General features: G+C 43.7%; 2 protein-coding genes across 2 annotated transcripts in view; one reads left to right on the top strand and one right to left on the bottom strand.

Moving 5' to 3' along the window:
• LOC147018433 (caM kinase-like vesicle-associated protein) overlaps positions 1-25,700 on the top strand; it is a 179,226-nt gene that overhangs the window by 15,452 nt on the left and 138,074 nt on the right. The gene's annotated exons all lie outside the window — the stretch shown is intronic.
• On the bottom strand, positions 468-25,215 carry LOC147018436 (uncharacterized). Its single transcript, XM_085899889.1, is given in 5 exon segments — positions 468-1,296; positions 1,299-2,597; positions 2,600-3,006; positions 8,098-8,204; positions 25,177-25,215. Coding segments are annotated over 5 exon segments (2,679 nt in total). The 3' UTR covers positions 468-469.

The raw sequence follows: 25,700 nt of genomic DNA, 5'->3' as shown, positions 1-25,700 counted from the left end.
AGCGAAGTGTTTTTTCTTTGAGGTTCCAGAGTCGGTTGTTTGGGATTTCATCGAGTGATCTGTCACCAAAGAGCTTGAGAAGCGGTTTATGGTCGACCGCAATAGTGAGATCCTTCCATCCCAGGACAAAATAGCAAGCTTTGTCCAATGCATCAGCCGCAGCTAAGGCTTCCCCTTCAATAGGGGCATAACGAGATTCTGCTGAGTGTGTGAAACGACTTCCGACAAGTGTGATCTTCCATCCTGTGGGACAGCAGAACAGGATGGTTGATTGACATGAGCAATGTTTCTGGAAGAGCCAGAATCCGACACCGACTTTCGACCAATCTGTGGCGAGGCATGTTGGTCTAGACTTGTCGAATATCTGTACGCCAAACTCAATCTCATTGACAATGACCTTCTTAGATTCATGAAACAGTTCGTTCTGGCGGTCGTCCCAGGCAAATGTGGTGCCAGGCTTAAGAAAGGCTCAAAAAGGTAGCATGCGCTCTGTCATACTGAATGCATCTGAAACTTGATTTACCAGCCCAAACCATGAGCGGATATCCGTGATGTTTCTGGGCAGAGGGAATTCCATGATAGCCTGTAGGAATCGTTTGCAGGGCCGAACGCTATCCTGTGTGATCTGGAATCCAGCGAACTCCACAGTCTCCTGGCCAAATGCGAACTTCTCTGGGTTGAGGGTGATGCCGTTTCGTCCACAGATATTCAGCCACTTACAAGCCTGGAAGAAACTTTCTTCTAGGCTGTCAACCCATAGTAGAGTGTCATCTCTGCACTTTGTTTTGTTTGGAAAGTCAGAGGCTATCTCATCAAAACGCCTTGAGTATCCATCGCCAGAGGCGATATACCCCTGTGGAGCGGTACGGTAGCGGTACCTGCCCCAGGGTGTGATGAAGGTCGTGAGGTGTCTGTCACCTTCTTCCAGTGGAATGCTGTGATATCCATTCCATGCATAAAATACTGTCTTCAGTGTTCCTGAGGGTCCAGACCGTGCTTGGAGGAAGGGTGATTGTGTGTGATGGGTTTCACATGTAGCGTGGCAGTTCAGAGGTTGCGTGTCTACGGTACGATGAGGTTTGCCGTTTTTCTTAGCACACACAACCATATGGTGGCACCACGTAACTGGCTCTCCGATTGGGACAGGTTTGAGAACACTTAGCCTAACGTCGCGATCCAATCCAACTTTGACTTCATCCTGCCAGTGGATGGGGACTGGTACTGGTGTGTGGTGGGCCACGGGTGTAGCATCTGCGTTGATCATGAGATGTAGTGGTGGTCCATCCATCATTGGGAGGGTTGATGCTCACAGGTATTAAAAGTGCTTGATCTGTAGTGATCCAGGAGGAATTGATGAAGTCTCTCACGGTTCGCTGACGTGGCTGGGAAAGGCAACTTTGTGGGCATTGGTGGTGGCTTCTCCCGAGGAGGACAGTCACATTCAGATGCAAGTCCATTGTCATTTCTGGGTAGTGGGTCTAGTACATCTGAGGTGGCGTGGACTGTGTCTCTGTCTATCTCACCAACTCTAGGGAAGGTGTCGGTGATCATGCCCAGACTGATACATGCATCTCGACTGAGGAAGAACTTGTCTGAACTGTCAGTGACGTTGGTAATCTGTCGAATCTCCAGGTTGCTGCCATCTTTGTCTTGGCCTGATATCCTGAGAATGATGGCACCGATGATTTTGATCCCCTTGTTGGCAGCGTGCATTCTCATTATGACTGGGATTAGGTCTTCGGTCTTGAAGCCAGGGCCGGAGATAGCTTTCATGCCAGCCAAACAGCTTTGACAACCAGTATCCGCCATACAAGTTATGCATTTGGACTTGGTCTTGGTGTAGGGATTGTATCCTAGGTGCTTGTAATCAACCTGGAACGCTCCGATCATCAGTTTAACGAATGGTTGGGGCTTTGATGATTTCCGGATCCAGGTGTCAGACAGATGGTTGTACAGGTGGTGGTCCAGGCTCATAGATTTGGGGAATGCATTAGTTGCGACTGTGCACAAGGAATCAAACACGGCACCTTCTGATTCGTTAGCATTGGCCTTGGTGGTTGATTTGTTCTTGTTTTTGCACACATGATCGAAGTGATTGGTCTTCCCACAATGCACGCATGTATGACCATAGGCGGGACACTCCTTCTTTCTGAACTTGGTGAGGGATCGGTGCCCGTGTCCTTTCTTTCCGCAGTAGTAGCACTGCTCTGACTTGTCTGTTGTTTTGCGATCATTGTCATGGTAGCTTCTTAGTGTCTCATTCTTGCGACGTCGGTAGGAGCTGCTGGCGGCATCCATCCCATGTGATTGTGACTGGAAGAGGCGTGAGGCTGAGCGTTTGCCAGATTCTTTAGCTTCGACAAACTGATAGATTTCTTCGAGTTTCATGTTCTGGTTACGGTCGGCCATTAGGTTGAGTTGAATGTCCTGGTCAATGAACCCACGGGTTACAGAGTCACAGTGGGCTGGTTCTGTGTAATTCACATCTTGATTGCAGTGAGGGCATTGAATGATGAGTTGACATACACCTGCTTGACCACAGAGACGTGCCCCAAATGATCTGACGGGTTCGTCGTGGTCCTGGTGCATATCATGAGTGTAGCGCGAGCAACCATGATATTCTCTTCTCTCACTGCAAGTCGCTTGATAGCCTTAAGGACATCGTCCTCTGAGTTGTTCGTTAGTGTGCCGCCAGCATTGCGAGTCAAGTCTTTTCTTAATTGTTCATCACAACATTCCAGCAGTTGGATGACCTTGTCTTTGCCTGTCACTTTGGTTGCATCTGCATAGTCGGACCATCGTGATTGGAAATAGGCCCATTCCTCACTTGTCCCAGCGGATGAGATCGTGGGATGTTTCACCTGCTCAACTTTAGCTGTAACGACGTTGACATTGGCAGCTATGTGAGTTGTGGCATGAGTCGTGATGAGCGCCGCAGCCAGGACTGCTTCAACATCGGGGGTGTTGTACTTGCAATCAGTGATAGGGCAGTTTACGGTGGGAATCCTGGGGGTTGGTTGTCTCAGTGGTGATGTTCAATGCTCAGCTTTATCATAAATAGGAACTACTCCATTTTGTGACATCCGTTTATTAGATTACAAATGATGAAGCTGCATCTGCAAATACACAAGAATATAACTGTTATTACCTTTACCAATGTTCGTGTTCATACATTACTCTCTAAGAAGGTTCTAATGGAAGCTGGAATTACTACTTAAGAAGCACAACATCGAGCCCAAGATAGGAGCAGGTGGAGTGTTGTGGTATGGGTCTTGTGGTGCTTAGTAGCAGGAAGATAAAGATTTGTCTTTACTGTGTGGGTGACCAACACCCATCTTCTTCTTCCTTCGGATGCAGCACAAAGCTGCTGGGAAAAAATCTGGGCCGCTAATGCAATGCCCATCCTCTGCTGGTTAGGGCAAGAATTAGTAATTTGTTCATGGTGCCAGCGATAGCTCGTCTTCTCTTCACAAAGGACACCACAGGATCCACAACGTCCACCCATGAATGCTGGCAGAGGGGACGCCCATTTAACGTCCAGCCGAGGGACGGCACAATACCTGCGAAACACTGAGATGACAGCTTATAACTGGGTCAGGATTCAAACGCTGGCTGTACACCTGAGGGGTGTGTGTGCGTACCTCTAGGCCATCCTAACAGCTCACCAATACCCAACATGCTGTGAATCAAGATGATGGAGCACAAGGTAACAAAGTTAGGGTGGGGCTGGGGTGACGTGGGGACCTCTCATCCTGTGAAATGTGTGGTTAAGGAAAACATCAACCCTGTTTAAATTTACGCACAATTGGGGTCACATTTCGGTGACGAATTGTTGTCAAGAAAATTTGGTTCAAATAGAGCACCTTCAGGGCAAAAGGTTTTTGACGCACACGGCCGTTAAACATGATGTACTGCACACATCAAAATAGCTCCACACTGAAGGCCTATTAAAGGTTCCAATCCAACGGTGCAAGTTTATGAGCAAACCTGTATCTTTGAAAGTAATGAGGGTATGGTTTTTGTACCGTACGAGGTGAAATCAAAAGTTTTCCCAACAATGAACGAATGTCCTTGCACCAGCAAAACTTTGCACAGATGTTTGTCCTTTTTCGAAGGAGCCTCTAAGCCACCAGTATTGCACATTATTCCCAAATCTCAGTGGTGTGCAATTGCTTTGATGCCATTTGTAATACAAGTCATATTTTCAGCTATGGCAGTCATGGTTGGGGACAAATTAACCTTTTGAGTCCCTTGTACATACGACCTTAGATACGAAACTCCAACCCCAATTTAAAGCACCCTCATGTGATTCTGATTTTATTGTGTGCAATTCTTGTATCTCATGATGGTATATGCTCCTTTGTATGCTAATGAGCTGATTTATCAATCAAGTGATATGTTATGCAACAATCCCTGAGACCAATTTTCTTTAACTTTATATATTCACTCCTGCAACATTTCAAGGCAGGTTGGCATTGCATTTCGGAGGGGGATTAAACAACTTTTACGAATGAGACACAATAGCCAAATATACTCCAAAGTTATATATCTATATTTGATGAAGTGGATTGTGTTTGCATTCTGCAACCAGCTAAATAGCTCAAGTAAATCAAGAATGAGTGATTAGAATGAGCTCTTAGTTGTGCAGTTTACAGGTAGTCATTTTTAATGGATAGATGACAAAAGTTGTTGATAAAAAGTATTGTTGCGGGCCGGGGGTTGGGTGAGAAGACCACTGGGGGGAGGGGTGGGGGTGGGGGAGGGGAAGCTATCTCGGCTCCCACCAGACTTCTCGGAATTAGAGGCCATCGCACACTGATAATTCCGTGACGTGGTGGGTCGCTTAACCGACCGTGGACGCCAATAACTCAACCACGTGATTTAGAGTGCTCCGTATAGTTAATCCGGTTCAATTCAAACTCATCATTCAACCTAAAAATAACCATGTGATTGAATTACTGGGGATGCCCTCGGTACGCCTTGTCCGAACTGGATCACTCTACTGGACCGGATGCAGCTGAGCGGCACTGCCAATGACGTACCGGCTTAAAGGAACGGATTGTTGGGAATAAAGTCCCGGCTAAACTCAGATCTGAACCATGCTGGATCAATGAAAGAAAAGACAAAAATGAGCTGGAAACATTTCTAACTAGAAGGGCACTCGGTAGAGCACATACCTACGAGAACATATCAGGCACAATACATTTTTGAACTAGATAAACGTGCATGTAGAAATGTCAAAAAAGAAAAAAAAATCTAAATTTTTTTGAAAAAAAAGTTGCAAAATTTTGTTTTTTTTTCTCTCAATTTTTTTTTTTTGGGGGGGGGGTGGAAATCACTTAAAACATGTAGAAATGCAAAAACAAAAATTCAAATATTTTTTGAAAATGGCCGCCATAGCGGCCATGTTGGACTTTGCACCAAGTCCAAAATCTAATGGCATGATGCTTGGACCATACCTAACCCCCCACCAAGTTTCGTCGAAATCTGTTGAGGAGTTTTTCCATAATCCTGTTCACAAACAAACAAACAAACAGACAGGGGTGAAAACAGTAACCTCCGTCCATCTTCGATGGCGGAGGTTAATAATAATTTATTAACAAGCAGGTGAGGAAAAGTATGTAGTACGATCAATAGATTTATTGGGGTGTGCAAGCAGAGATAGGGAAGAAAGGTGTGGTGCGGCAATTTACAAGTAACTTACAAAAGCAGACACAGAGCACACTCAACGCAGAATAATAATAACAATAATAATCATCTGGAGTCTTACTTATGTGGACAGACGCCAGGACACACACACGCACACACACAGACACAGAAAACCCCATGAAGAAGAGATATTGCAGCAAGACAGGAGAGGAGTTGAGGCTACGGTTTCTCGGTACCTTTGTATAATTGATTGCCTGAACGCACCACCAATACATTTGAGGGGAATGCTCCGTGGTGTGGTACCCCCCTGACAGCTGGCATGGGGTCCAGGCGATGCCGACAGGAGGCGGAGTCGAGGCGATGACAAAAGGAGGAGGTGAAGTCCAGCTTGAGCGGGAGGTGAGGCAGGGCAGATAGATTGAAGGCTCCGCTCGGGCCTTTATAGGCCCCGCGGTGCGTTGTGGGGGGCCACCCTGAAGCGCTGTGTCGTCACCCGAATCGGGCACTCTGATTGGCCCTGACCCCCTGCGTGGCCCGGCCGTGATGGCCGGAAACCGCAACATTCCATTTCCGGCAAGACGACTCCAAGCCGCAAAACTTCCCTGCTCCGACCCCACGACATGATATGAATCGCCCACACTGAACTCCACATCATGAATTGCCTTACAAAAAACCCCGGGCAATGCACTGATGACCGTCCGAGGGCAGCGTCGGTCCCGCATGCCTGCTCGGGTGCCCCCGACCAGCGCTGGTCAATGTGCCTGCTCCGTGATGCGCCACACGACCTGCACTGTACAATATGCCTCTGCCTGATCACAGATTCACTGGCCATAGAGATGAGAAGACTCGCCGTCCATGGGAAACATCCATGGCTGCCAGTGATGACCGAAGGTACGATGTAATGGCGAACCCATGCACAGACAGGAAGATATGTCCATTCGTGCCCTGCTCTGTACGATAACAAATGTGTCGCGAGTGGTACATTCGTGCCTTGCTCTATATGATAACAAAGTGTCGCGAGTGGTACATTCGTGCCCTGCTCTGTACGATAACAAATGTGTCGCGAGTGGTACATTCGTGCCTTGCTCTATATGATAACAAAGTGTCGCGAGCGGCGCACGGGTCTGCCTTCGAGCACGTTCCATGCAAGGCGCGTGGATCCACCATTACGCACATGGCTAGCGCTCGCGTTTGCCCCACTCTGCTATTGTGTGCGCAGGGCCAACACCGATATGTGTCAGAAATTGAGGGGGAACAATCGGTTATATTATTATATGGAGGTTTGGAATGAAAAGGATATAGATATGTGTCAGATGGAGAAATGGAGGGAAAAAAAGAATGCTGAAACAGCCAGTCCAGAAATGGGCTGAAAGGAACGCACCACTTGTACCTTGCACACTCGCATCCCGCCCATCATGGCGTGGCTGCCGTTTCTCTACCATTGGCCTCGGTACGCGTTCCGTGCAGCATGGGTGTCGTGCTGGGTGCGTTTCCTGTCCATTGGGTGGAAATTACTGCTTCGTGTACATTTGGCAGGCTGTGTTTTCTTCGGAGGGGTGTCCAGCGTAGTGCCTACTTGGCCTTTGCTGAGGACCCATTTCACAGTGAATGGCACATGTGGCTCAGATTTACCTCAGGAATAATCAGAAAAGAAGAGTAGGAATGAAGTCAGAAATGAAATGAATAAGGAATGATGTAAGCAAACCTAGCTATGAGATCCTCGCAACGCACGCCCCCGTTGTCCCGCTAGACAAAAGGGAAGGGACTATCTACATGTATAATAATGGAATAACTGTCTTGGGACCACTATATGTTGGATGTATGTGGTTCTGAGAACCGCAACAGTATTCTTCACACTCTAATGTGCTGCTAGGCAATATAAAGTTTGTGACTTAACATTTAATTATTCAGTAGTTGTATCTTAAGGAGTGTTAAAATAAGTGTTTGTAAACCCCAATTAGCAGCAATCAGAATCGGATGTCTAATTATATTCCCTGTCACCCTCGGCCTCCTTCTAAACTCGTCAACTAAATTTCGACAAGGGTTATTGTGAGCAGCCTCATTGTGGGTCCTTAAACCCATTTAGGATTGGGGTTAGACATCATTTTGGAGAATGAAATGTAAGTTGGAATGCATCCATTCAATTTCCAACTTGATTAATATCCCAGGGTTTCAAATGCATGTGACAGATATGAAGGAGAAAGACGGAAGATTAAATATATGTCGAAAGTGGTGGAAGTTATCTTGACAATGTTTCATTTGCCTTGCAGCAAGTTTTACTGTCACCGAGAGATGCACGCGGATGGGAGTTTTGGGTGTTAGAATATTGCCGCCACCCAGCCATTGAGCATACAGTTCCTGACCGAGTTATTTGCTGGTCCCATGGTCTCTTTTCCCCATCTCCCATCCATGTGTATCTTAAATCACCCTGTTGTCTTTTTCTCACACCTCAACATGGAGGGCACACATGTGCTTTGTTGAGCCTCGAACACGGGTTTTCCAAATATGGCGTAGCCACCTGTGCTATATTCCACGCAGGAGTGCATGCGCAAGACCTGCGCAGCAGGGGGCAAAAGGGCTGCCCATTTCAGGCAGCAACGCTAGCTCCTCGCATCACTCACAGCCTTGGACACCCAGAGAGAGGACACCCAGCCATTTGTCATTCACAGCCCAGGACCCCTAGAGAGAAGACACATAGTGATCAGTGACTCACAGCCTGGGACCTCTAGAGAGCGGGCTCCTCAGCCGAGACAATCCAGCCACACAGTCGAGATGCCCCAGAGAGCGAGTGCACGACCATCGGCACAGCAAAGACAGCCTGGATACCAATCGGTAGAGTTGCACACAGAAAAGCTTTGCCAGAGCCCTGCAGCAATGGACAGCCAATGCCGAGACTGGACTGGGAAAGGGGTCCAAGGCCGTGCTTCTTGAAATTGCTACCAGTTAAGCGTGCCGTCTGTCATGTTGTTTTTGTTTCATAGCACTTCCTTTAAAATGGGTTGTGGTGCATTTTGAGCTACAGTCTCGTCCTACTCCCGCTCCCCCGCTCATCAAATCTCCCCGCTAAGCCAAAACATCCAAGCATTTAATTTAAAACATAACCGCATTTGTGGTGGATTATCTGCACATGTGCAGTTTCGCCTCTTCTCGTCGTCTTTGGAGTTTATCATCTGGTGGTCTCACGTTGCCCGTTAAGGTGACTGCGTCCATCACAATAAACTGCATGTACATGCAAAAAGTTGAGCATGGGCTATGCTTTCCTGGATCATAACAATAGCTAAGGAAATGATTCAGAAACCCTAATCTATATAAAGTTGAAAGTGTGTCTGTGTGTTTCTCTGTGACCTATGCACGCGAAAAGTACTGGACTGATCCTCACCAAACTTCACATGCTGACAGAACATGTACCCGGGAGTGTCCCGATGTAACATAATTGTACTTACGACTTCCGGTTTCTGAATTATGACGTCATCACCTGATTTCGTAACGTTAATTTTTCAAGTTCAGCCGAATGACATGGGGCCAACGCCATATAATGTACAATATATCTAACATATGATTTTAAGTTTTTGTTTGTCTGTTTGTTTGTTTGTCTGCACGTGCTAATCTCCTGAAAGGTGAAAGATAGGAGCTAACCACTGAAACAAAAAATGTCGGGATGGGCCCTGGGAAGGTTATAGGCTATGTGGCAAGGCCCCTCGGATGGGGTGGGGGGGGAAGGGGGTGTGTTCCCCCCTCACCAACCCCCTTAGCCTATGACTGCCATGGCCCAATAGGGAACTGATACTGTTCTCGCGTCAGACATATGTATAGAAGATTAAATTCATTTAAAAAGAGCCCGGGCAGCGCCGGGTGCATTCACCTAGTATTTAATAAAAAATAAAACCATTAGTAAAGTATGCATGCTCGACAAATGACGGGATAAATTCTGAGATAGTGTTTGTTTTGTTTCATCAGAAAATGAAGACATCTGTCATGACAATGCTTTATCATAATAGTCGCATATAAGACCCATCTCTTCGCCTCCAGGAAGACCAATCTTTGCGTAATTGGGGAAAAACAACTGTTGCAGATGTTTATGTGCTCCTTCCACGTACTTTTATATATTTTTCGATTGCTTCGAGAAATATCACTTCATATAATTTTGTGTGCTCCTTTCGTGTCCATCAGACTTTATTCTAAAGGGTTCCCGCTGCCGTATAATCATAAAAATGGTACCGTTGGACCCTCTGCATTAAACTCCAAGTCCTGCTAAAAGGCATATTTTTGATTAAACGGTCACCACGTTTTACAACTTTGAATTCTTCTTCCAATAAATCGATTATTAGCTTTCCAACAGTACCATTTTCAAGGTAGGGTGGTATTGCATTTGTGAAGGGTATTGAATAACTTGAAGTGTGCAATGATATCTTTCCCTTCTCCAAACCTGAACCAAGTAAAGCTATATTTTTCAATTTGATACTCCCACCATGCTGTACGTGCTGGGTGTGCTTGGTTTAGTGATGAGTGGAAAATACAGCCAGTGCACGGAGGGTTCTTTTATTGATGTTTGAAACGAAATTGGAGTTTGTTTCAATATTTGTTTTGCAAAGAGCACTATTTTGTAAGTATGCTTAACTTTTTTTCCACGTGCATGTAAAATATTCTGCCTGGATGTCTTGTACGTTTATGCAACCTTTGAGGTGTCCAGCCTGGGTTGTAATCAGCTTATAAGTTGTCGCTTTGGTGTTTGACATGGTGTACGTTATCATCATTGTGCACGAGTTATCGCCAACACCCTGAACAAATAAATTACAAACTCCAGCCACCTTTAGTCTAACGTCAGGCCTGGCCAGCCAGTTTGTGAAAGTCCTGGGTCTTAAACTTTCCCCTGCCAATCCCAAAAAGAAGGTGGGAATAATTGGGGCCCTTACAAAAGAAGTAAAAATTTTATCGATATATTTCCATCAATATACCCCTTTTGGTCGGGCGATTGCGAGTACCGTACTTCGTTCGTTGAATTTTTGAACGGCCCACGTAGGTATGGGCTGCTTATGTATTGCACATCTCTCCTTAAAAAAAAAAAGACAAAACATTTAGTATTTTTTGACGGATTGCCAACTCACTGCATATTTAGTAGCTCTGACTCGTTTGTCTAAAATTGGCTCCATCTCTTCATGGTTTAATTCCAATAAACTCTCCAAGTCCCATGACTGTCTGTTTCTTCCTATAATTAAAAACTCCAGTCAATTTAAAGTTTACATCACAATCTCATCTGCACTTAGACGGTAATTCTCTGGAGCATTTGGTTTACCATGTTCTTGCAGGGCATGCATTATCCACCATTAATCTCTCCTCGTGAAACTCCCAAAATACAAATTCACTGGTCATCTCCACTCATTCGTTTCTCTTTTTTTTCTCTGTGGAATGAACTTCCACATTACCTTCAATCTCATGATTCTTCCTTCCAAGCCTTCAAGACCGCTGTTCACCACCATCTCAGATCACACTCGATCCAAAACCATGACCTTCTCTACACCCGTTAACCCAACCCAACCCACCCCAATCGCTCCTCCCAAATTTCAAGTTTTTCCTTCCTTAAGAATTTCCTTATATCTCCATCTTATCCACCCCATACATCCTTTCCTGCTCCTCATTCCTCCCAACACCCATTAATTGTCTAAATCTCCTTCTATCTTGGCACGAAACTCCACTGTTGGTCTCTCTCTCCTCTCTCTCCTCTCTCTCCTCTCTCTCCTCTCTCTCCTCTCTCTCCTCTCTCTCCTCTCTCTCCTCTCTCTCCTCTCTCTCCTCTCCTCTCTCTCTCTCTCTCTCTCTCTCTCTCTCTCTCTCTCTCTCTCTCTCTCTCTCTCTCTCCTGTTCCTTTTGTCCTGTTGCATCCTGATCCATTCAGTGTTTTAGCTCTTCCACAAGTCTTAACTGTATACAAACAATGCAGAAGCAACCTTCACCACAGAACTATCAAGTTCATCCTTTGACTTTCACTTTCTACATTGTCCAATGTAGATATGCAATATGAACTCTTCTGTGCTCATTCCTTTTGTCTTACTCCCATCAGCTTGCGTATTTCTTCTTAGATCTATACAATCACCTTCTTCATTTCTAGGCCTTCAATATGGTCACACACATAACTACTTCAACTTATTTAATGGTCCCAATTAAATTATTCCCACCTTCTTTTGGGGTCGGCCAGGAACGCCTTTACCCAAGTCTTTCACGAACTCGCTGGTCAAGCCAGACGACTGACCGAAGATGATTTTGGCAGGAATTTGTAATTTGTTCACGGTATCGGCGATAATTTGCATACTCTTAGCAAAAGATACCATGGGATGTGCTGACGGTCACTTCCTCCAACTTATCGTCCTTCCGATGAACGATGCACACATTTATGCCTCATGCACGTTTATACCTTACATGTGGACCACCCAAATGGCAGTTTACGGTTGGGTCAAATTTCAAACCTAGAGGAGATACCTCGATCCTAACAGCTGTCCCATGGACACATACATTGCCAACAGAAATCATGGAGACCAAGGTGTAAACTGAAGTTTTTGTGTTAAATCTCAAAATGGCTCCATTCGTGTAATTATTTTTCTCTTCTATATCAATACCATTAACATTTATTGAAATAGTCAGAAAAATACGTCATCTTCACGCAATTACATGAAAACCATTAAATACATTTGACATTCTTTGAATGGCTTCATCTTGATTGTTCAATATAATTTTCGGAAAATCTCCAAAATCCCTTGTTTACCCCTTGCAGTGCTTGTAAGACACTTGGAACGCTAAAACTTTGGTTAAGTTTCCTCGATTATGCAAGTACATTGATGTAATTGAAGTAGTTATTTATTTACATGTGTGCGCCAATTGTAGATCCCACCAACACAATGGATTAATGCAGCTATGGATATTCTTTGGAATCCATTCCTACCTTCATTTTTAAACTGCCAATCACATTTGATTTGGATGCTCCATGTTTCTATCTATTAATTATCTACCTTGTTTGTATGAAACAGTCTATGTACCTATCAATTTCCCTTTCAAGCTACCAATCTCGAATTATCTATCTATCTGCAATATGTAAACAATCTTGCAAGAAATACTCCCAATGAAGTAGTTATGTCTAATGATCAATTTTTAAAGATTATATGATCATTAGATCAAATTCCGACAGAATGGTGCCGAAGTAGTGCATTTACCTTTCAGCTGTCTTGTCTGGGTGTCACTCCTCACCCAACGGTATTGTCATCAGATATTGTCACTGCAGCACCTTCAGAAAGTATTCACAGCCCTTGACTTTTTCACATTTTGTAGTGTTGCAGCCTGAATATAAAATGGATTAAATTGAGATTTTTGTCACATCTACACAAAATTTCCCAAAATGCCAAAGTGGAATTTTTTTTTTTTGGAGATCTTTACAAATTCATTTAAAATGAAAAGCTGAAATGTCTTGCATTAATAAGTATTTCACCCCTTTGCTATGACACTCCAAATTGAGCTCAGGTGCATCCAATTTCATTTGCTCATCCTTGAGATGTCTCTACAACTTGATTGGACTCCACCTGTGGCCATTTAAATTGATTGAACATGAAATAGCAAGAAACACACCTTTCTATTTAAGGTCACACAGTTGACAGTGCATGTCAGAGCAGAAACTCGACCATGAAGTCCAAGGAAATGTTCGTCAAACTCCAAGATACAATTATGAGGAGGCATAGATTAGGGGAATGGTATAAAACAATTTCTAGAGTGTTGAAAGTTCACAAGAGCACAGTGAGTTCCATCATTAGGAAATGGAAAGAATATGGAACAACCCATATTCTTCCTAGGACAGGCCGTCTGACCAAACTGAGCAACCGGGCAAGAAGGACCTTGATCAGGGAGGAAACCAAACACCCAATGACCATTCTGACAGAACTCCAGAGTTCCTTGGCTGAGATGGGAGAACCTTCTGGAAGGACAGCATTCTCTGCAGCACTTCAAAAATCGAGGCTTTATAGGAGAGAGGCCAGACGGAAGCCACTCCTGAGAAAAAGGCACATAACAGCACGCCTGGAGTTTGCAAAAAGGCATCTAAAAGACTGAGAGCATGAGGCAAAATATTCTGTGGACTGTTGAGATGAAAATTGAACTCTTCAGCCTGAATGCAAAGCGCTACATCTGGCAGAAACCTAGCACAGCTCATCACCCATCGAACACCATCCCTACCTTGAAGCATGGTGGTGGCAGCATCATGCTATGGGGATGCTTTTCAACGGCAGGGACTGGGGGATTTGTAAGGATAGAGGAAACAATGAATGGAGCCAAATACAAGCAAATCCTTGAGGTGAACCTGCTTCAGAGTGAAAAAAACCTTTGACTACGGCAAAGATTTACGTTCCAACAGTCTAATGACCCCAAGCATGCAGCCAAAGCCCCACTAAAATGGCTTCAGAACAAGAACATGAAAGTCCTTGAGCAGCCCAGCCAAAGCCCAGACTTGAATCCCATTGAAAATCTGTGGAAAGACTTGAAGACTGCTGTTCATCGACACTCCCCATCCAACTTAACAGAGCTTGAGCAAATCTTCAAGGAAGAATAGGAGAAAATTCCCAAATTCAGATGTACAAAGCTGATATAGAGATACCCTCGAACGCTCGAAGCTGCAATCGCTGCCAAAGGCGCTTCTACGAAATATTGATTCAGGGGGTTGAATACTTATTGAAGCAAGACTTTTCAGCTTTTCATTTTTAATTAATTTGTAAAAAACTTTTTGAAAATACGTTTTCACTTTGTCATTATGGGGTATTTTGTGTCGATCAGTGACAAAAATAAAATAACATTTAATCCACTTTAAATTCAGGCTGAAACACAACAAAATGTGCAAAAGTCACGGGATGTGAATACTTTCTGAAGGCACTGTAAATGAGTAAACTGTCCAATTGGTGCTTCTCAGAACAGTTGTTGCATCTCACAAAGTGGCTCCATCCCTCAAATGGATGTTAAATCGGGTGTCCCATCTGCGAGCATTAGTTGGTAGATGATAACATGGTGTCTTTCATGAAAAGTATTCGAGGTATTGCAAACACTGCACAAATTACAAATTCCTGCCAAAATCGCCTTCAGTCAAGTGTAAAGTTTGGCTTGCCTTTTCCTGGAAAACATGGGCCAAAAACATTCCCAGGCCAACCTGTAAAAATGTGGAAATAATCGGGGCCGTTAAAGAAGTAGCAAATTGTCATTCGTTCAAAGAATAACAGATTTGGCACAACCCAATTAAAACTTGGCTGAACTCTACTACCTTGCAGACAGTCTTGGTTAGTGCACAGATTGTCACTTTTGCCTAATTGGAGAGTGCTATTTCGCTATCTGTGCAAATACAAAGTTAATTCATGAAAAGCAATGAGCCATGATGAATTCAGTCTCCTGGTCGTCACGATTCCTCAGCCTGCCCTTGATCCCTTTCATTCTCAACGCAAGTCTCGTATATTGGTCACTTGTCTGAATGCATGATGTTCGTCACAAATGTGTCTGCCACTGCCGTAATTTGAGAACGTTTATTCGTATGAACCTGAAATTTTGTCCAGGGCTGGATCCTATTCCAAAGAAGGACTGTCGACATTTTTGATGCTATCTGTAAATGTAACAAAGCTATAATAAAATTACAAAATGGCTGAATTCTGCGATGCAAAGTCCCAGAATCCTTTGCTTTGAATATCTGTATGAAGGCTTGTTGTAAACCAGGACTACATCATGATTCAAATTTCGCATGCAGTCACAAAGACCAACACTACAGAGCTATATCAAGGTCTTCATTTTTACTTTGTATTTGCAACAAAATTGTCCAATTAAGATGAGATTCTGAATACACATGTGCAGTGCTTTCTCTTCTAATATGCACCGAGCATTATGACACCTGAACGCAACAAATAGTAACAAAACAAAAGGTGGAAAATTACTATATTGTGTAAATGTTGGTTTGTTACCTTCGCAAACTTTGTTGCGAAGGTTATGTTTTGATCGCTGTGTATTTATTTATTTATTTGTGAATATGTGTGTTTGTTTGTTTGTTTGTTATTCGCATAACTCCAAAAGTATTGAACTGAATCGCATCAAATTTGGTGGGATGATTGGTTATTATCCGAGGACCATTTGATTAGATTTTGGGAGCGATCGGGTCAAAGGTCAAGGTCATGAAAAGGTCAAAATCGTTTTTTTACCATAGCGCGGTCAATTTGTATCCAATTTGCATGCAACTAATGCCAAAATGTTCAGAATTCAATGCCCCATCTTGTGATATGTGACATGACACAATGACGGAATAACCCTTATTAGCGGTTGGGAGTCAAAGGTCAGGGGGGGTCACGACATTGCAAAATGTGCGGTTTTAGTCATAACACGGTCAATTCTTATCCGATTTGCATGAAACCAACACCAAAATGTTGACTGTTCTGTTCCCCACACTCTAATACCAATTACAAAATTAAGAGTACAAAGGTCAAGGTCGAGGTCATGAAAAGGTCAAAATCGTCATTTTGCCATAGTGCGGTCGATTTTTATCCAATTTGCATGCAACCAATGCCAAAATGGTGTGAATTCAATGGCCAATCTTGTGATATACGATATGACACAATGACATCATTACCTTTGTTAGCGGTTTGGGTCAAAGGTCAGGGGGGTCAACGACGTTTATAATCATAACGCGGTCAATTCCTATACAATTTGCATGTAAGTAGATTCAAAATGTTTAGAATTAAATTCCCTATCCTGTGATGTGTAATATTTGACAGTGACTTTATTGGTGAGTTTAAAGCATTGGGGGGGGGGGGGAGGGGTGTCACTGAACTTACAAAATGTGCATACCTTATTGGCATGTACGCACACAAAATAAAAAATGTTCCTTTTATAAATTAGGAGCCAGCTGACATATTACTTTTGGATTGCGCAACCACAACCAGCTGATGTAAACCATTCTAAAAAATGCACGATCACCTGATGTGTGCTTCAAATGTGTCATTCTTTTGTGCCATGATGCTTTCGGTTGCTGGTGCAATTTGAAGATATTAAAAAATAAAAGATATGCACATTTTACAGTTGTAAGGATGCAGGTAATAAAAACGGATTAGCAGGCAAAAACATAGTTCTCTCCATGCAAACCAATGGGACTTTGGCACCAGGAGAGGCGATTTCACAACTTATAGTTCTATTTATCGATAGTACTTCAACCCCCTATCGTGCAGCTCGCTAATGTCATACGCTCTACATATAGTACACACAGCTGAATTAGTACTTTCAGATGTCATACTTTCTGAAAATGAATGTTTGTTTGTTCACAATAAATAGCTTATTTAGAAAAACAGAAACTCGTGTGTGCTAAATGCCCCTAAAATGCCAGAAAATAATTTCTTATAATGTGACCAGTTGTCATCAGATTGACTTGACACCGACACCCAAAAAGGTCAGGGAGTTCATACAGAAATTGTACAATGTATGTGAATCAGTGTCAAACAGCAGGGAATTTAATGTTTTTAAGCCATCATAACACATATGAGACGGCAAATGTGGTATGGGATTAAATACCCTCACAATCAACGGTTTTTGGGGGTGGGGGGAGGTGGCAAAATGTAGCGTTGGCAAAGGTATGCGCTCTACTGAGTGCCCGTTCTAGTTATGTTTGTTTTATGATATTACTGACAGGCCGATTCGTATTCCTTTCTGAACTCATGATGTAAGGAACTCAAATCCCACATAACATGTCTTTGTTCCCTCTGCCACCGAATGTGGAAGGAGGTTATGTTTTCACCCCTCTCTGTTACTTGGCAAAAATATTTTTTGCCAAGTATGTTGGTCTGTAGCGTTTGTCTGTCTGCCTGTCTCTTTCTGTCTGTCTGTCCGTTTGTCTGTTTGTCACACGATTTGCCACAGTTTTCAAGCAATCATTCTGAATTTTTTTGTGTATGTTTGTGAATGCCAAGGAGAGCAACGCTTAATTTTGGTGAAAATCTGAATCCGGATCTGGATCTGAGAATTTTTTGAGTGATTCTTCACCATTGGGAGATGTGGCTAAAATGATACAGCATGATATCTCAAAAAGTTGTGGACGTATTCGGCTGAAACATTTTTTTAATATCCACTGTCGAGGCTCACATGAGAGCTAACACACAGAAACACACAGCAAGGGGAGCTGGAGAAAAGAGGGGTGGGAGAGGGAACGAAAAAAAACAACAGTGGGTAAAAGAGACATGAGGAGATCTGAGGAAGGGAGAGGGATGGGGCAGGGTACACGGGGTAAACAAGATGGACGCTTCAGGAACTTTCAGGTGCTTACACGACAAGGACTTTCAGGAATGAAAGCAAGAGGAAGGAAGTGGGTTTGGAGTGGTTTAACAGGGGTAGAAAAGATCATGGTTTTGGATTGGGGAAGATAATAGATGGTGGTGAACAGCTGTTTTGAAGACCTGGAGGGAAGAGTGGCATTGAACAGACTGTGGGAATTTGTTCCAAAGGTGGGGAAAAAGAGGAATGAAAGACTGAAGGTGAGCAGTGATTCTTGATTCGGTAGTTTTACCAGAAGGGGGTTGCTGGCGGACCTTGAGCACACTGGGGAAAAATATAGGGGGGGGGAGACATATCTCAGACAGAGCAGGAGGGGCAAGGCCAGAGAGGAGACGGTAGAAGACAGAAAGACTACCAACCTGCCTTGGTGAGAGAGTGACAGACCCAAAGACTCAGCCTCATTGCGGGAGCTACCAATGATCCTAAATGCCTTGGTTTCCACAGCATGAAACTGAAAAAGATGACAGGCAGGAGCACCAGCCCAGAGGGGAGAGCAGTACTCTATCAGGCTGCAGACGAAAGCTTTACATGTGGTCTGGAGCTCAGGTATGCCAACGAAGGACTTTGCACGATGGAGGATGACCATTCGGTGACTGGCTTTGGAGGCCAGCTTGGAAATGTGGCTTTTCCAGGAAAGATAATGGCAGACATTGGGACCCAGAAGCTTGAATAAAAGGGCTTCTTCAAGGGGATTGTAGAGAAAGTAGATTGGGGGGGGGGGTCCAGATGGTACTTTCAGAGAGACATAGGGAGAGTGTGAGATTTGTAAATGTTGAAAGACATGTTCCATGAATTGTACCAGCTTGTGATTTTATCCAGATCTGCAGAGAGTGAAGAGGCTGCTGCTTGCAGATCTGAGGGATGACAGATGGTATGGCAGAGGGTGGAGTCATATCAGCAAAGAGATAAAGAGGATTTTCCAGAGAGTCGGAGAGCTCATTGATGAAAACCAGAAAAAGAACAGGGCCCAGAACACTGCCTTGAGGAACTCCAGCCTGGACAGAAAGAGGGGATGACAGAACTCCATTAAAGGCCACACGGTGGCTGTAACAGGAGAGAAAGTCCTTGGATACCATAGGAAGAGAGTTTGGTGTGCAGGGGAGGGTGCCAGACTGTATCGAAAGCAGGCAACATATCTTGGGAGATGGCTCTGATTTCATGTTTGGCCTTGAGGATCTCCATCCATTGTTGGGAGAGCAGAAACAGTATATCCAGGGTAGAGTGACCTGGTCTGAATCCAAATTGATGATCGGAAATCAGTTCATTGGAGAAGAGGAAGGATTTGATGTCTGAAGCGATGATGGTTTCCATAACCTCACTGTTGATTGGTAGAAGGCTGATTGGTCTGTCATTGCAAAGATCTGTTTTTGCACCTTTTTTATGCAGAGCTGTGATGTTTGCTGATTTCCAAGCAGATGGCAGATGACCTTCAGCAAATGAGAGGGTGAATAGAACAGAGAGAGGGTGAGAACGAGCAGCAGAGCAGGTTTTTAGGACATGTGGGCTAATGCCGGCTGGACCGATTGCACAATCTGAGTCGAGGGTTGACAGCAAACTCTCCACCTTGTCAGCAGAAAAGAACACAGAGTCCAGGAACACCTGGGTGCGACTGGGTAAGGTGGGGACAGAAAGCGATGGATTTAGAAGCAAACACGTAGTTTAAGCATTCAGTCTTTTTCCTGTCAGCTGAAGTAAGGGAGGGGTTGGAGGCAAAACATACACCAGAAACAGACTTACCTAGATGCCACCAGGATTTGGAGGGGAAAGAGAGGTTTGAGAGTTCAGACTTGAGATGAGAAAGATGATGTTTTCTGGCTCTCCTGAGGGTAGTCAAACACTTGTTATGAGCCTTTTGGAAGGAACTGAGATTGCTTTCAGTTGGATTGGCATTCCATGAGGCAAAGGCAAGTTGTTGAAGAACTTGGTGGATGAGTTGGTTTCATAACAATAACAAGCTGATTTGATTTTGGTTCAGGTCCTGATTCAGATCCGGCCCATCGGTGAGATACAAAATGTAGACTATTCAGCTTGGCCGAGGTACAGTATGTGTTCCATTTCACCAAGTTGTCACTCTACGAGTGATTTTTCATCTGTCTGTATATCTGTCTGTCTGTATGTCTGCCTGTCACACGATATCTGACTACAGTTTTCATGCAATCGTTCTGATTTTTTTGTGTGTGTGTAAGTACTGGCCACAGACAGCAACTCTTAATTTTGGTGAAGATCTGAATCCGGACCAGGATCTGAGAATTTTTTTTTAGTGATTCTTCACCATTGAGAGATTGGGCCAAAAATGATATATAGCACATTATCTCAAAAAGTTGTGGATGGATTTATACGAAACTTGGTGGACAGATTGGGAGTGCCACGAGGAAAAATTAATTCAATTTCAGTGAAGATCCGAATCTAGATCTGGATACGAGAGTTATTTAATTTTATACTGATTCTTCACCATTGAGAGATGTGACGAAAAACGAAATTGCATGATATCTCAAAAAGTTGTGGACGAATTCGGATGAATCTTTGTGGTCAGGTTAGGTGTGTGAAAAGGACTGAGATTGCCTTTTGCACGATGTCGTGCACTGGAGGATTTGTTATGTATTTATTTGGCATGGGGGTGGTGGACTTTGAATGTACTGCTACTTGGTTGATCTTGAGTTTGAGTTTGTTATAAGCAGATCTGCATCTGGATCCAGATTCGAGAATTTTTCAAGTGATTCTTCACCGTTGAGAAATGGGGCCAAAAACGGTATATAGCACAATATCTCAAAAGGTTTTGGATGGATTCACACAAAACTTGGTGGACAGGTTCGGAGTGCCATAAGAACGAATTGATTCAATTTCGGTGAAGATCAGAATCCAGATCTGGATATGAGAATTTTTTTTTTTTTAACATTCTTCACCATTGAGAGATGCAGCTAAAAAAAGATGCATGATATCTCATAAAGTTGACAATGGATTCGGATGAAACTTGCTGGACAGGTTAGGTGTGTGATAAGGACTAATTGATTCGATTTTAGTGAAGATCTGAATCTGGATCCAGATTCGAGAATTTTTCCGGGATTCTTCATCATTGAGAGACGGGGCAAAAAAACTATTTATAGCATGTTATCTTAAAGTTGTGGATGACTTGTGACAAAACGGGGGGGGGGGGCAAGAGTTGGCTAGGTGATGAGAACAAGCCGATTCGATTTTGGTCAAGGTCCGGAATCAGATCCGACCTATCAGATCAGGTCAGGTCAGGTATGGGAGCATGCGCCAGAGTAGCGTGTTACTGCATCCACTTTCTGCTGGTACTCCAAGGGCCTCCACCTGGCCATCTCCGAGGCAGATGCCTGGTCCATCCCCATCTCTTTGAGATGCTGATCAACCTGCTGCAACCACGAGGCATGTGGTCTACCCATTGGCCTCCTCCACTCACGAGGCTCCCTTGCTGAGAGAATCTGGTGAGCAAGATCAGCGTCAGGAAAACGAGCCACATGTCCATACAGTCACAGCTGATGCTCATGGACTATGCATGTAACAAATGTCATTTAAGTCTCTCTCAGCAACTGCTCATTGGACACAAAGTCCGATCAGCAATAGCCAAGGATTCTTCGAAGAGACCTGGTACCAAAGGAATTAAATCTCCATCTGAGATCCATGGTCAGAGTCCAAGTCTCACATCCGTAGAGCAAGACCGGAAGCACCAAGGACCTGAAGACTCAGACTTTCATCCTCCTGCACAGGTACCGACAGCACCACACCCCATGATCCAGTGAATCCCTGGCTTCCCAGGTCCGAACCAGACGTCTATTGACCTCTGGCTCATAACCTGAGACATGAATATCACTGCGAACTTGGAGGAAGTGACAACTTCCCCAGGGCTCTCTAAGTGTGGTGATGCCATCTCGCAACTTCACTTCTGTCTCCCCAATTAGCAGGGCAATTCACAGAAATCTCAACACTGCCCCCATCCCCCTCCTTTCTCCCTCCCTACCACTTACACCCCCAATGGTATTGCAACCCACAGGTTTCTAAATACTCTATCCTGTAAATAGCAAGCTGGCTCACAGCCAGCAGAGACATGGATATCACTGACAAGGTAAGTAAATCTCACCGTGACCTCAACGTCCTCACCACAAACAGGTACAGACAAGATAGCAGCAGCGAAGATGTCATTGAAAGCCTGGATCTTAGTTTTAACCCAGGAAGCCCGTAATCCCAGCGGCTCCGACTCCTCATTCAACACCTCGATGGCTCCCAAAAGGATATCCAGTCTCCGCAAAGATGACTGCATCATCTGCAAATTCAATGTCAGAGATTTCAACATTCCCAAACAATGCACTGCAGCTTGATCTTTCCGACATCCTCCCCAGAATCCAGTCCACATCAGTGCTGAAAAGTGTGGGGGCCAGTACACCCCTCTGAGCCATATACAGAGACCATGGAAATGACACCCAAGGAATGACGAATCCTAAGTCTCATAATACGCTCATTGACCGGTGTTACCTCAATTATCATTGGAGTCAGCTTATTGGACACAGCTACAGCAACTCCTTGGGAATGGTAACCATCAGAGCGACCAGACCAATAGTAGGTGTAACCACCCACCATTATCTCGCTGCAATCCGGTCTCCGAACCTCAGAGAGTGCTGCAATACCCATGTCCAAACACTTTATCTCAGATGATAACAGAGACCGGTGATTATCCTCTCTCAGGGATAGGATATTCCAGGCCTCCACCCAAAGGGACCACCTCAGGTTAACCCAAGGAGACTACTGTCTGGTGGACTACCTCAGCACCACCCTGACACGCACTACCGCAATCTGACCCTGTAAGGTTACTCCGTGGTTTCCCTCCTATCATCAAAGATTGTGGCTCCCGAAGGCTTTGCCACAATCCCGTCATCCGGTGAGCTGCTCTACAAAGGGCAGCTGCACAGGAGGTACTCCCATGGAGAGGGTTTTCAGATTTCTTTTTGCTTTTGGTATGTTTTGCGGAATGAAGTGTTTTACGGTGGCCGGAGTGCAAATCCTGCCATCAATCTCCTAATAAAATGTAACCCAACAGTTGGGCACGTGATATGGATGGCCGTTGGCCCACAAGGAGCTCCTCTGCCCTTTGACAGGTTTTGTTTTTAATCCTGCTGGGTGTCCATATCATACACCCTCCTCACCAAGAAACTTGGTGGTAGAGAGTGTTTTGTCGCCGACAACCCAAGTGGAATACAAAATGTAAACTATTCAGCCTGACAGAGGTATGTTCTCTGCTGCCGTTCCGTTTCGCCAAATTATCACTTCTTGATTTTTCATTTGTTTGCGAGTTTGTTTGTTCGAGTGATATCTCAGCCATCCTTTGAGCTGGAAAGCTCAAATTTGGGGACAAAAGTGAAGATGTTTTGGCAAAAATGTTATTATTTTTTGATGAATCAATTAATTGATTAATTGCTTGGTTATTATTGATTTATTAATTACTTATTTATTTTATTTCTCATCCTGGCAATATCTCAGGCATATTTTGAGCTTGGAAGCAGATATTTGGACATGACAGTGACCAAGTGATTTGGCTATAAAAAAGTTATTTATTTATTTATTGATTTATCAATTAATTGATTAATTATTCATTTTTCGAATTAATTACTTAATTTTCAAAAGTTACAGGTTCGGATGAAACGATGGTGGTTTCGGTTTGCTATTTGGTAATTGATTGAGAAATTAATTAATTTACGATTATTATTTACTTATTTTAATTATGCAATTAATCAATCAATTATTGTTTACAGCTCCCTCCCAATTCCAACTCCATGTGCTGCAAGGCGGCATCGCCGGGCGCCTAAGGCGCCCCCGCGATGTCACGCGCTGGAGGATTTGTTATGTATTTATTTGGCATGTGGGCAGTGTACTTTGAATGTACCGCTACTTCTTTGGTCTTAAGTTTGAGTTTATTAGAAGCAGCAGGGATGGTTGATGAATGTGATGTTAGTTGACTTCCAAGAAGATGCAAGATGAACTCGGACAAATTATAGAGTTGAATGTTTGTGAAGTACAACATGCTATCTTTTAATTAAATCCGTCAGCAAAGTGACGGGTACTTTTGCTCGTATATCATACGTGTTTGTCTCATATGATGGGAGGAACCCAGGTTAAAATCCTTTATTTAACGTGTGTGTGTCATGTTTCATGTTGGGAAGCCAGTTTCAAATTCCTTACACCATATACGTTTGTCCATTGTCTACTAATGTCCTTGTTAGTTATGTAAAAGTACACACATGTGTCTACTCATGTCTTTATCCTGCATGTGATAAATGTACAAACTTCTCCATTAGCCTTACATCACAGGGAAAAAATATAATCTCAAAATGCTTCCCAATAAATCCTTTAAACATTTCCAATAATCCATTTTCATGTCCAACAAACTGCAAACATATGTCATCACATCGGAACACGTCACAAAGCAAATCATCACAATGTACTAAAAGGAAATCTCAAATAAAATTATTTGTACGATTAAAATCATAGGTTTGTACAGATTATTCAATCTTATTCAACACATTTTAAACTGAGAACGCCACACGTTGAAACACTGATTCAAACTTTTGTTGATAATTTATGATTATTATTTCATACACAGCCTACGGCTGTTGGTTGCATCATGGCTGGGAGCATGGCTGTGCCGGTGATGCAGTGCCCCTTGTTTCCAGTAATTTGGTACTTGTTTTGCCAACCCACCTTGTGTTATTTCACGTAACAACAGGGGCTCCAACTCAAGACCCTCAGATCTTAAGCCAGCCACCTTAATGGTGAAGCAAACACGAGGTATAATTTGTTGATAATGCAATAACGATAAAGTGGAAACTTGCACATCAGTTTACTTTCATGTGTGTGCCCTACAAAAAGTCAATCAACAAGAGGTTCCACTCCTCCATTCTCTGCTTTGTGATTCTCACAATTTTGATGATTGTGGATTCTTCAAACTACAATCTGTTATTTTATCACATAAATAATAATGTAACAAACACAATATGGTTACATTGCTATTTCCATCTTTGGTAACCTCATAAAATCAAATTTGTCTTTTCTCTTGTCTTTTCCACTTGAAGGAAAAATCTCCTCATGTCCTTCAGGGGAGTTACTTTTGTTAAGCATTATCTCTTGTTGCCCCTCGTATTTCACCACAATCTTGTCCGATTCTCACTTAACCTGTCCATTTCTTCATCCCTTATTCACCTGTGGCTCATCTATTTGGAGATAAAGGCCGAGGGTCATGTTGGAGCTAAATGAGAAAAGGCAGCAGGTTTACAAACTAATAAAGGGTATGCGGTGGGATGGACATACACAAGGAAGAAAGAAGGAATGAACCAAAAAACGAGTACCAATGGCCCAAAGAAGAACGAAACGGGAAAGAGCCATTGAATTGAGGGTAGAAGAGATTATGGATGTGCATGGGAGAATGCACGGGTTAGTGATGGGCAGCACATTTGAAAGACTGAAGTGAGGAAGATGAAGTAGTGGACAGAGGGAGGCAAATCCTGAATCAGGAGGATAAAGAGAGGCATTAACGCATTTGGGAAACCAGTCTGGACTTTTAGAGGGTGAACAGGTGAGAGTTTCTTCAGGAACATGTGTAACCTAGAGTGGCTTGGGCAGGTCAGGAGTAGTAAAGCCAGATGTAAGCTTGGACAAAATGGCGAGCTCACCAACTTTTGTTCAGAGTGGGAGAGTGATAGTTCTTTCCTTAGGAATCCGCCTCC

Source organism: Eptatretus burgeri, chromosome 10 (genome assembly GCF_056783735.1).
Source record: "Eptatretus burgeri isolate ZD-2024b chromosome 10, Ebu_testis_v1, whole genome shotgun sequence".
Taxonomy (NCBI): Eukaryota; Metazoa; Chordata; class Myxini; order Myxiniformes; family Myxinidae; genus Eptatretus; species Eptatretus burgeri.
Note: the sequence above shows the minus strand (reverse complement) of the source record. Positions and strands in the feature narration are given on the sequence as shown.